This window comes from Xiphophorus couchianus, chromosome 7, assembly GCF_001444195.1.
Source record: "Xiphophorus couchianus chromosome 7, X_couchianus-1.0, whole genome shotgun sequence".
Taxonomy (NCBI): Eukaryota; Metazoa; Chordata; class Actinopteri; order Cyprinodontiformes; family Poeciliidae; genus Xiphophorus; species Xiphophorus couchianus.
Window position 1 is genome coordinate 1,203,870 of NC_040234.1, and position 12,531 is coordinate 1,216,400.

Here is a 12,531-nt window from a genome sequence, read left to right on the forward strand (position 1 = left end):
ACCAACCGGTTTAGAGCTGACAAAAAAGGGAAGTGCATCAGTCAGCTGTTAAACACAACACACAGAGCAGCACATTATTTGGGCAGTATGAGCAATCACAGACATCACTCCAAAAAGGACTGAGTGACCACAAATTGGCCATTGACACGGCTTGTCACAGCAAATCTTGGCAAGTCTGATAGAACAGACTGAGAGGAGTCTGCCAACACAGCCGGCATGCACAATGAAGGACTTTAGAAAAACAAAACTCCAAGAAAACAACATACTGTCACAGCAAAAATAAAGTTGGTTGAAACTCTTGTTGCTATGGAAGCAAAAGATAAACCAACTTATCTATTCATGGAGCAGTAATGACCAAGATTCTCAAATCTGTCTGCTGAGTTAATTAATTTTGTGCTCCTCCACTGTGGGGTCCTACCACACACACTTTGTATAAACACACAGATCATTTAGCTCTCACCATCAAAGCTTTTTTGTTTCAGGTCAGAATAAGTTTAGATTTACCTAATTTTTTTCTATTCTCTAAATACCAGGAAAATGACAGAATTCAACTTTTTAGATGCTGTATTATATAAAATCCACTTTTTTGAGCTACACATCCTGTCATAATGTTATTCCCTCATCAAAGACACACCTGGAGTGTTAATGTGATTCTTTTATGCATGTTTGAGAAATCTTTTGATCTCTATGGCAATCATTCAGCTGTGCAAAATGCCTGGGTGGACCTACCACCATCTTTAAGGCCCAGCTCCTCTTCAGAGCTGCAGATTCCAAGCGTCAGAGCTCCCACCCCGGCCCCACCGACTCCCCTACTCAGTTTCTTCAGACTAGCCAGCAGCAATTAGCAAACACTTGGTGGAAATTAGACTCTGCTGATAGGAGCTACTTCTCAGAGCAATGTTGGTAAAAATGTTATTAAAGGGTTAATAAAGGAGCCAAGTTGTGATGACTTCCTGAAGGCAGAGTTTCAGAAAGAGCAGGAGTTTTTAAATAGACAGAGGTCCAATTTCAAGGCATTAAATTACAGTCATTCAACTGATGGTAACATAGTTGGTTATACTATAAAAGGGCTCTATGTACCTGCTAAACACACAATATCCCCTCTTGACAATGTATTCTTTCGGTTCACTTTTACAATCCAGAATTTCCCATAAAAGTATCTGATTTAAATGGAAGCACACCTGTGAATGTAGTTTGAGACAAAATCTCAAAAGCACTGCTTTTTTTAGTGACATCAAGAAAAAATAAATGTTAAGGAAATCAGCCTAGATGGTAGGAAGACCTCCACAAGTCCAGTTCATTGTATGGACCAGATGGATGAAGGTGTCATGTGAATGTGTTAAAGCAGCAAGGGAAGGTCTAACGCCCACTGGTTTTAGTAAGGAGACAGGTTCTGTGTCTCAGAGATGAGTGTGTATTGGTGCAAATCAACTCCCAGAAGCAAAAGACCTTGTAAAGAGGCTAGCTGAAGGGATTCTCAATATACAGAGAAATAAATCCTGTTTGGAAAGACAGCTAGAAAGAAAACCACCAGAAAGGCATTCAGCGAATGCCTTTCTGGTGGTTTTAGAAGAAGAGGATTAGATTTTCCAGCATCACAAATCTGTTCGGTGCAAAGAGAGGAATCTCTAGAGTCATCTCTAGAGAGGAAGACACTGATTTGTAAATTAATTACAAACCAGCTTAAAATAATAAGGTTTTAAAGGAATAAGCTGAGTGGCCATCACACAGCTCTGATCTCAATCCATAGAAAATATGTGAGAACGGGTGAAAAGGAATGTGTGAGGGAAATCTGACCCTGTCCACCAGATGTGACAGGAATGGGACAAAACTCCCAACAAACTGTAGTGAGGGTTGTTGAAGGAAACCTAAAAAACATTATTTAAATTATAAAAATGTCTGGTTTTACCTATATATTGTCTAGCGCTATATTGTTCTTTTTATTTCAACTACATGTCAAATGCTCTCCTTTTGACATGTTGGACAGCACTGCCTGAGACACATTCAGTCATTGGTGGAATCACTCCTCTACCTCCAAGTTACTGGTTTCTCAGCCAATCGCTAAAACTTACCTCAATAATCTTTTGTTCAAAGTGAATTTTAGAAAACACTCACACACACACGCATATATATATATATATATATATATATATATGTATATATATATTGCAGAACATTTTACCCGTGGTTCAAACTAGGTTGTCAGAGAAGAAGATTTTGAAGCAAAGATTAAATAATCTACATGCCTATTATGTTTTGTTGTGTTCTTCCTCACTGAGTTATTGCAAAAGGAGATGATGTTGAAACTAAAGGTGAAATGAAAATGGATGGATGCAGCATCTAAACCAAAAGCATATGTATTTTTAATTTAGAATTGTACAACTTCCCCAATAGAATCAGGTCACTATGTATAATTCACAAGTCATAACTGTGTTGTCAGATGGAGTCTCTGTTTTTTAATGATGCCGCTGGTGCCCCCCCCCCCCCAAAAAAACCAACACAAAACAAAACAAACAAAACAGAAAAATCCTCAGTAAGTGTCAGATTTTAGGCCTCAAATTGTTTTTTTCAAGGTTTTAATTTTTGCAGTTCAAATATTATTACCAAATATGTGAATATTTACTCATATTCAGGTTCCTGGGTATTATCAAATAGCTTACAGGTTTTTAGGTTAGTTTTATCCATATCTATAAACAAAAAGTGATTTCCATTCAGATTGGTGAAATAAGCATCGTACAATAGCTGGATGGGACCAGACTTTACATTTAAATACAAAGATACATTTATGGTTTGTATTTATTTGTATTTTGAGCCTTAAAGACAGACATAAAAAGAATAGTAGTTTTTTTCTCAGCTCATAAATGCTCATATTGATATGCATTTATTGCTGTTATGTGCCTTTTATTAAAAGTGGCTTTTTGCCAATAAATACCAATGATCCTATCCCACATTTTGCTTCTGTTGTGATATGTTGCCATAGTTACAATCCATAATTAAGAACTGACAGTCACTGAAATGTTGAAGATTAGCAATCGTAGTAAATGGTTTTGCTTCAGTTTTTGTGGTAACAATGTCTTTGGTTGAAACCAGGAGAGCCTATATGTTTTGTTTTTCCAGCCCAAAACACAGTAAATAGGTTGCATTCATGTACTTCAAAATAAAATCACCAGGTACTTCACTGTAAAATAATAAAACAGATCTGTCAGATAGGCTACAGGATAGTCATATTCAAAAAACTAGAATACTTGCTACATCCAATATTAATATTGCTGTTATGCCAGTACTTACCAGTATTTTACTTTATCAAATTATAAATTTGATTACTCGATTAATTGTCAGAAAAATCAATAGATTATTTAATGATTAAAATAATTGTTTACGGCCGCTCTACTTTGAATGAATCAGATGAACTACATGTGACAGGTCACAAGAAAAGGAGGAACAAGTCAGCAGAGGACTAACAGAGATAAAGAAGAAAAATCCTCACTTTCTGAAAAGTGAAAAAATAGTTTTTGTTTACAGCAAAATATACTTGTTCAAGATGAAGAAACCACATTATGCTTTAAATAGCAGTTTCAGAAGTTTTAAAATGGTAAACTTTGTATTGATGGCAGGGTATACAGAACAAACTATGTTTCATAAAATGTGTTGAAGTTTTAAAACCAATTTCTTCTGAACATATTTTAGAGGTGTGTTGAGAGCCATTTTACTGCAAAAACAGATCCACATCTGAGCAGTTTAACTGACCTTTCCTCAGCCATTCAAATGTCAAACCAGAGTCAGAAATGGTTCGAATATGTTTGATCTTTAAATAAAGCCTGAAGAATTAAGAAAGAACCTGACTTTGAGGTGCTGCTTGTCAGGATGAACGAATTCATGTCCAGGCTGTTACACCCAGTTTGCTATCTCCTGATAGGTTTTCTTAATGCAATGCCTCAGGAGGAAGCGCTGCTGTTCTCTGTGGATCTTTGCCGTTGTTCTGTTTTTACAGCAGCAATGATTGGGCAGTCCGGTTCTCTTGTTCTGCCAATAAACCCTGAAACAGACACAGACGGGGGGAGGCAGTCAGGCAGGGAGGGAGGGGAGAAGGAGAGGGAGGTGGGCTGTACCTCACAGGGAGGAGGGAGGGCGTGCCATCGTGGGAGAGGTCTGCTTCTCCACACTAGACTCCCACCATCCCTCCGAGCTGGAGGAACAAGCAGGACCCTGTGTGCGGATTCTTGGATAGATAACAGCGCAGCACAGCCGGGAAGATGGATGTTCTGTTTCCTGTAGTTCTTCTTTGCACTGCGAGTGTCCTCAGCGGAGCATCAGCCGCGTCTCACTGTGAGTATGGCACCTGTCAGCGCCGCGGCTACGCGGCTGGAGCTGCCGATGCTGCCGCTGGCGGGGCTTCACGCCCGGCTGGAGGGGCGCCGTGACCGTGGCTGATGCTGCTGGTTGTCATCTCTAGTTTTTGTTGTACATGTGAAAAAGTTGATGAGCAGTAGCGAGTGGATGAAGGTCAAGCAAACAGGTTTCATTCTGTTCCGCTGCTTGCTGCTCTCTGGGCTGAACAAAGTGCCGAGTGGCCGAGGTTCGGCTCCATGAGAGCATCACCTCCAGACAGCCTGCAGCCCATTGAACAGTCACCCAACACGGGCTGGCGGGCTGTTGAACTGCGCTAAGGCCTGTCTGCGCTGTGTTGTCCTGCTGAGGACGCAAATTTAACATGTTAAAAACAAAAATTTTTTTTAGCAAGCTTCAGTCCCTGCTCTGGTTACTTGTATGTTCTAATTGGTATGTTTCTGTTGCTTGAAGTCTAATTTGCAGTTATTGTTGGAAATACATTTAGGATCAAATTTGGTTGATGAGTTCTTGTTGAAAAGTAGGTCTGTTTTTTAAATGAATCATTTTATTGAGCTGGTTTTATAGCTAAAGTACATAGGAGCACAAACCTTCAGAAACTTCAAGTCACACAAAGTAGTCATCTTTCAAAATGTCATTCCATCTTAAAACCAGACTTCTGAGGCTTTGTCAGCTTTTTTCTTTATTTTACTGTTAAATCAAAGACTGGCTTGATTTAACAGTAAGGGGTAAACTAAGCTCAAACTTTTAGTTTCACAGTCAGCCACACCTTAGACCCTTTTTCAAAGTGGTAAATGCAGCATCAACATCAGCTGGTTAGCAAAATCACACAGTGTTGTCCCGACAGATGTGATGTTTATACATTTTTTAAGACAACAGTATTTTGAACATGTTATAAAAATGTTGGGGTGTGTGCTTCTACAAGATGTTTCTAGGAGGCTCTAATGAGAGTGAGTGTCTGCTTAAATATAAAATAAGACATTGTGTTGCCCGCAGCCATATCATGTGGAAATGGTCCCTGTTATTCTTGTAGTAACACAGTTGAAACCAGTAAGCAGTATATCTTCTAAGTAGCAGAAGAATGTTTATTCTATCTTCCTATTTGTATCAATAGTACAATAAATGCAATAGATGGCATTATTAGAACTATAATAATCAGTGGACCTTTTTGGCAAAAGTAAAGGTTATTCCAGTTTTTCAGTATTATTACAATTCTTTTTTGTCATGGGTTAGACTTTTTTTTTTTAAATTGTGAATTTCATGGCTAAAAACTTTCTGTCAACCACTTTTCTCCATATGAGCACTATTGGTATGATAACAAACATCAACATGGTCACATGCTTATAGACATGTTTGTGAAACTAACATGTTGGGTTGTTGCTTTGAACTTTCAAGGCTGAAGTTGTAAATCTCAAACAATTGAAACATTTGGAATGCTTTGAATTACAGAATATAAAATATTCTCTAGTCGTGACTGTCTTTGTCCTTGACAGTCATCAAATGTTGGCTCAGCAGTGATCAGACTTGATGTGTACACAAATCAATGTAAAACACCACAGAAAAATTCTTACCATATTAAATAAAATAAACTGGATTGAGTTGAAATTTTGAATATGTTTAGACAGATTAACTCTGTAAAGAATGATACTAAATATAATTATCAAAATATTCTCCGTTTTGCATGGTTTCATCAATACAAATAACAGAAATTTAAAACATTGTTTGCATTTGTTTTGTATCATAATTGCTACAATAGGCTTTTACCTTTCATTTAAATATTATAATCATCTTTCTGATTATAATCCATGACAATTTAAACAGAATATTGGCTCGTTGCATTATTTTTTTGTAAAAGGTACTTACCTTCTGAAATAGCAGCTTGCAGGACAAATAATACATATGCACTGTGTGGTTAAATGTGATGGAACTGGAGAAAACATAATCAGCTTTGCTGTGACAAAGTCACTTTTTGGCTGAGTGTTTACGAGAATAAACAAAACAAGTAAATTTTACGTAACATTTTTACGTAAAAGCTTTTTCTTCCCTTTGTTGGCCATTCTATAGAATGCATAATGTGGTGTATGGCATTTGAGCATTGGCTTCCCTGATAACTAATATATTTATATTTTTAATACATCATTTACCTCTAGCCCCATTAACAAGACTAACACGTTGAGCTGAGTTTTCTCAATGATAACAGTGAATGCTTAGGAATGAAGGAGAATTGACTCAACTTACATTGCTGCCCTTTCATGTCATGTAAAAAGGTAAAAGGGGCTTGCAGCAGTAAATCCACCAGAGGCGTTGCCACCATTTGATCTGTTTGCCTCCCTGAACTAAATGGTGGGTGTGACATCAGTGTTTAAGCTGGTCATGTTCAGGTGAGGAGCAGAGCTGAGCTGACAGCTACATTCTTCATCCTTGACAGTCATGTGCTTCTCAAATGTTGGCAGTGATCAGGCTTGACATACAGTGCTGCGATGTAATGCTGAGATACTCCTGGAGGTCAAAGTGCTGCTCTCATATTTACCGCTGGGAGAAAGAAGGAGGCGATAGAAGCGGTGTCACAGCTGCTCTGTTGGGAGGCTCAGACAGTGGCAGCCATTTCCTCTCTGAGGACAGCCCTTTGACTTTTTTATGAGATGATGACAGGTCTGTCATTGGATTTTAATGTTCAATGGGTCAGTCTTCAGCAGGAGTTAATTGGTGCTGTATTGGCATGGTTTCTCCAATTGCACGAAAAGAGTTATTTACAATTAAATCAGAATAACACTTTTCTTTGAATTATTGCATAATGACCATACAATCCAACCTTATTAGCCACTGTTGAAATGTATCTTGACAACAGCAAACCGTGAGGTGCACTCCAGCAGCCGCAACAATAATAAGAAGTGATTATGTACTGCATGGGGTGAAAGTGCTTTTCTTTCAAATGTATTGAGTTCTACACAGCTGCTTCCGAGGCGTTTAATGACCCTGCTGCTATTGTTTTATACTGAATATTACTGAGACTACTGGATGGAGAACTGTAATTTTTTCATCAGTCACTAGACTAAAACCAGTGTAGGTTCTGTTTTAGATCTACCCCATCACACTTTCCAGTTACAGGACCACAGAGAGTCCAGGACTGTTCGGAGGCAGAAAACATCTGCACTTAATGTCCCAGTGCCACTCTCCTCCCTCTGGCCTGCAGTTCAAGCCTGTAAGGATCAGAGCTGTGTCTTCACTCTTCACCCATTCTTAAATTGTCTTTTTGTGGAATTATTTTTGAAAGAAGGTTTTGGTGTTTCTCTGAGAAGGGCGCTTAGAGAGAGTTATCGGGATGTATTACATCATCATAGAAATTCTGTCACGCTTGGGGTTTGTCGCAGTATTGTATGAGCATTGATTAGTGTGTTTAATGAGATAGACTAAGCTTGCATGATGTTGATTTGCTCTTCACAGCTCAGGCTGCTTTTTGTGGTGCCAGCAGGAAGTGGGAGCAGCTATTAATGGGAGCCTTCTTTCAGAGTTTTAATTTTGATTTTATGGTCAAATAGTGGCTGCTGATTTTGTTAATCCCATTTGATGAACTGTTTGCTGATGAGCTTGAAAATCATGTTTGAGTATAGATTAAAATACCCAGGCAGTGGAACCCTGCGGGGCTCAGCAGACGAAGTGGCTGCAGGATGTACGGTGGCCATGTACAGCAGTCTTGAGTTTGATTCCCGGTCCGAACCAATTAAAGCATGCAGTGCTTCTACAGTGGTATTTTGGATGGACATTTAATGTACAATTTCTGTTATACAATTCAGCTGAAAAACCCAAAACAAATTTGTTAAAGGTGGAATGTGAACAACTAAAAAGGTGCAAGGTTTTGTTGCATGAATATGAGCCCCCTCTAATGAATACTTTGACTCATCTTTTCATTGAGTTTATGCATCCGGTCTCTTCTGGTAGGATTATGTCAACTCCTAAAAATACAAAGTTATTACTTATTTACCATAGGCAAAAATTTTTGAGATGGAAACCTGGGGACAGTGTGTTCCATCATGATGTCTTTGTGTAGGATAAGTACCAGTAGTACTACAAGTTCTCCATAGAAAAAAAGGACAGTTGATCCTTTGTCTATTATACTTTTGCTATAATATATTACAAAGCAGAACTCATGTTTGTACTATAGCATCACTTGTAGTCGACAGACTTTGCTTGCCTGGCTAAGCTTCTGTTGTTCATTTGTTTTACATAGTTTTTGTATAAACGATACACAAATAGACAGTGGTGACGGCGGTAGGAGTTCACCCTGCAATGGATTGCTGGTTAGATTCCCGGTGAGTCTGCCCTCATCGTTTGTGTCCCTGGGCAAAATCCTCCACCTGCTTTGCCTGCTGGTGTTGTTTAGAAGAGCTGATACAAAATGGCAGCCAGACTTCTGTCTGGCTGCCCAGGGCAGCTGTAGCTACAATCCAGTAGCTTGCTATCATCAATGAGCCCTTTGAGATTTCAATTGGAGACATAAAGGGCATTATAATTAAAGATGATTATTATTGTAGCAAAGATGCATTGAACTGGATGCACCAATCGTGCTGTCCCCAAGACATTTGCCTCGCACGCTGGTCATACATCTCAACAGCTTTCACTCAACAGGGTCTACTAGCATTTAGATGCAAAACTGTCTTTTTGGAGAATACTTCATCAAGTATCACATGTCAGTTATAAAAGCCTCATCGCTCGCTCAACACAGACCTCTAAAATCACAATTATAGAGTTATAATTGGACATTTAGAGATTTATGTTGAGCTCATATATGTTTGTGAACAAGTAATGTGTGGCACATCCATATACATCCAATACACTTTTGCTAAACATGTCTTCTGACATGCATTTGGCCCTGTGTGTCTGCCCTTTCAACTTGACAAATTGTATTTGAACGAACCACACCACCAGTCAATCACAGACAGCTTGTTTGTCCAATCAGAGTATTGGTCCTTCCAAATGCTGCATTTGCTTAGATAAATAATAACCAATCACAACCAGCAAATCAAAAAAACTGCACCAAAGCAGACATTACTAAACAAGTCTAGATTTTAAGAAAACACAACAAAACTTAAAACAAAAACTAGCACAGTTTTGTGAATATTTAGTGAAGAATAGCAATATTCATTGTTGTCCTTTTGGAAATGCTTATTTCAATTTATTCTACTCTTAAATGTGACCAACATTACACAGTTGATTAATTTTTTAGGATTTAACTAAAAGTTAATCAAGATTTAACTAAAGTTAAAGGGAAAAACTGTTTTATTTCATTTATTTGTATGTGTTTGCCTTTTTTAAGATTCCTGGTGTTTAAGTATTCTCAATAATGTCTTCCAAAAATACAAAATCATCACATCATATTTTAAAATTTCCTGTCAGCAGAAAACCACAGTGCCTTGCTAGTGAGCCTACAGCACACAGCCCACCGGCCGTGCACTGGCCACCCTACCAGCAGACCATTTATGTGGCGGAAACCTGCTGCAGTATATTTAACTGTTGGATGTGAGCATCTATCAGTGCTGCTTTAGATTTTACTGTAGTTTGATGCAGTTTCAGTTTACACTGTTTTATTAACTCTCTGCTTGGCAATAATTCAGACCCAGCAATATATTAAACTTTCATCTGGATTGTGTTGCATTTATGTGAAATCAAATGACAACATTTATATGTAAAAATACTATTTGAAACAACTTTGGCCTCGTAAGAGTGAGAACTTATCTACACCTAATGTTTGGGAGAGACATTTCAATCTGGAGAGACTCACACAGAGAAGAAAATAGCAGTTAAAAAGATTTAATGGTACAATTTCTTTGGCGCTCGGACCCGGCAGAAGACCGTGAGCCAAGGATCGCCGTGAGCAGGCGGTCTGCTCGGCGAGCTTGGGATAGTCTTCCCCCCCGGGACCGAAACTGGTGGTGGAGCGGAGCTTGGAGAGGAAGAGCACAAGGGATCCTGGAGGACGACCCTCATGGTGAAGGTGGAGAAGGGGAGGAGGTGGGTCGAAGCACGGCTGACGAGCAGGAAGACCCCAGGGTAGCTTGGACTTTTGAAGGTGTCTTTGGACGACGATTGGCTGGAGTGGCGTGAAGCTCCGGTCCGGATTGGCTGCGGTCGGGCGTAGTGATTAGATGATGTGGTGAAGCTGGTCGAGTCTCCCAGTTTGAATTTTCGCCAAGGCTCCATTTCAATCTGGAGAGACTCACACAGAGAAGAAAATAGCAGTTAAAAAGATTTAATGGTACAATTTCTTTGGCGCTCGGACCCGGCAGAAGACCGTGAGCCGAGGATCGCCGTGAGCAGGCGGTCTGCTCGGCGAGCTCGGGATAGTCTTCCCCCCAAAAGAGGGAGCCGGGCCGAGGCCTGGCTGGCCAGCAGTTGGATGACTGATAGGCGCACCACGTTGGTTGGGGCCTGCAGTCTGACGAGACTGATAGGCGTCGGTTGGGCCTGCAGTCTGACGAGACTGATAGGCGTCGGTTGGGCCTGCAGTCTGACGAGACTGATAGGCGTCAGTCGGGGCCTGCAGTCAATGGGACTGATAGGCGACGGTAGGGCCTGCAGCTTGCCGAGACTGATAGGCGTCGGTTGGGCCTGCAGTCTGACGAGACTGATAGGCGTCGGTTGATAGGCGTCGGTTGGGCCTGCAGTCTGACGAGACTGATAGGCGTCAGTCGGGGCCTGCAGTCAATGGGACTGATAGGCGTCGGTTGGGCCTGCAGTCTGACGAGACTGATAGGCGTCGGTTGGGCCTGCAGTCTGACGAGACTGATAGGCGTCGGTTGGGCCCGCAGTCAGACAAGACTGATAGGCGTCGGTTGGGCCTGCAGTCTGACAAGACTGATAGGCGTCGGTTGGGCCTGCAGTCTGACAGGACTGATAGGCGTCGGTTGGGCCTGTAGTCTGACGAGACTGATAGGCGTCGGTTGGGCCTGCAGTCTGACGAGACTGATAGGCGTCGGTTGGGCCTGCAGTCTGACGAGACTGATAGGCGTCGGTTGGGCCTGCAGTCTGACGAGACTGATAGGCGTCGGTTGGGCCTGCAGTCTGACAAGACTGATAGGCGTCGGTTGGGGCCTGCAGCTCGGCAAGACTGATAGGCGTCGGTTGGGGCCTGCAGCTCGGCAAGACTGATAGGCGTCAGTCGGGGCCTGCAGTCGATGGGACTGATAGGCGTCGGTTGGGCCTGCAGTCTGACGAGACTGATAGGCGTCGGTTGGGCCTGCAGTCTGACGAGACTGATAGGCGTCGGTTGGGCCTGCAGTCTGACAAGACTGATAGGCGTCGGTTGGGGCCTGCAGCTCGGCAAGACTGATAGGCGTCAGTCGGGGCCTGCAGTCGATGGGACTGATAGGCGACGGTAGGGCCTGCAGCTTGGCGAGACTGAAAGGCGTCGGTCGGGCCTGCAGTCTGACAAGACTGATAGGCGTCGGTTGGGGCCTGCAGCTCGGCGAGACTGATAGGCGTCAGTCGGGGCCTGCAGTCGATGGGACTGATAGGCGACGGTAGGGCCTGCAGTTTGGCGAGACTGATAGGCGTCGGTCGGGCCTGCAATCTGACAGGACTGATAGGCGTCGGTAGGGCCTGCAGTCTGACAAGATTGATAGGCGTCAGTAGGGCCTGCAGTCTGCCGAAACTGTTAGGCGTCAGTCGGGCCTGCAGCCTACCGAAACTGTTAGGCTTGGGTCGGGGCCTGCAGTCTGACGAGACTGATAGGCGATAGGGCCCGCACGCTGGCGGGACTGATGGCGAAGCAGCGTGATGGACTGCGAGGCCAAGCCGGCAGGGCTGAGGGCCTGTTAGGCCCTGCTAGCTTCCCTAGGTGTGAAGTAAATGTTAGAGGTGACTGTAGCGGCCTCTCGGAATGGACAGCCAGATGCAGGGAGTTCCGAACGGGTGCAGTTTAATCTTGACCTTTCTTGTCAGACACTGTGAAAACTGTAGCATAAATAAAGGATACATAATGTATAAATAAACATAAATGTTCACAAAACACAATTGTGCACATTCCTACCTCATTCTGCTTTCCAAGAGCGCTATTTTACAAATTTTCTTTTCATTTTCTTCAGGCTCTAACGCTGACTCTGCGTGGTTAGCGAAACAGGAAGTGCCTAACACAAAATACGCAAAGAAGAAATCTACCGCTCTTCAAAATAAAGCACAAATCAACCA

The 12,531-nt window shown here is 41.9% G+C and overlaps 1 protein-coding gene across 2 annotated transcripts in view; it reads left to right on the top strand.

Annotated features, from left to right (window-relative positions):
- Nucleotides 1-4,136: 4,136 nt before the first annotated feature.
- The window catches only part of cntnap5a (contactin associated protein family member 5a), a 214,842-nt gene continuing 206,447 nt past the window's right edge, over nucleotides 4,137-12,531 (top strand). For both annotated transcript variants that reach the window (XM_028022913.1, XM_028022915.1), the window contains exon 1: nucleotides 4,137-4,326. In XM_028022913.1, coding sequence (XP_027878714.1) covers nucleotides 4,254-4,326 — 73 coding nt within the window. In that variant the 5' untranslated portion in view covers nucleotides 4,137-4,253. The remainder of the gene's footprint in view (nucleotides 4,327-12,531) is intronic.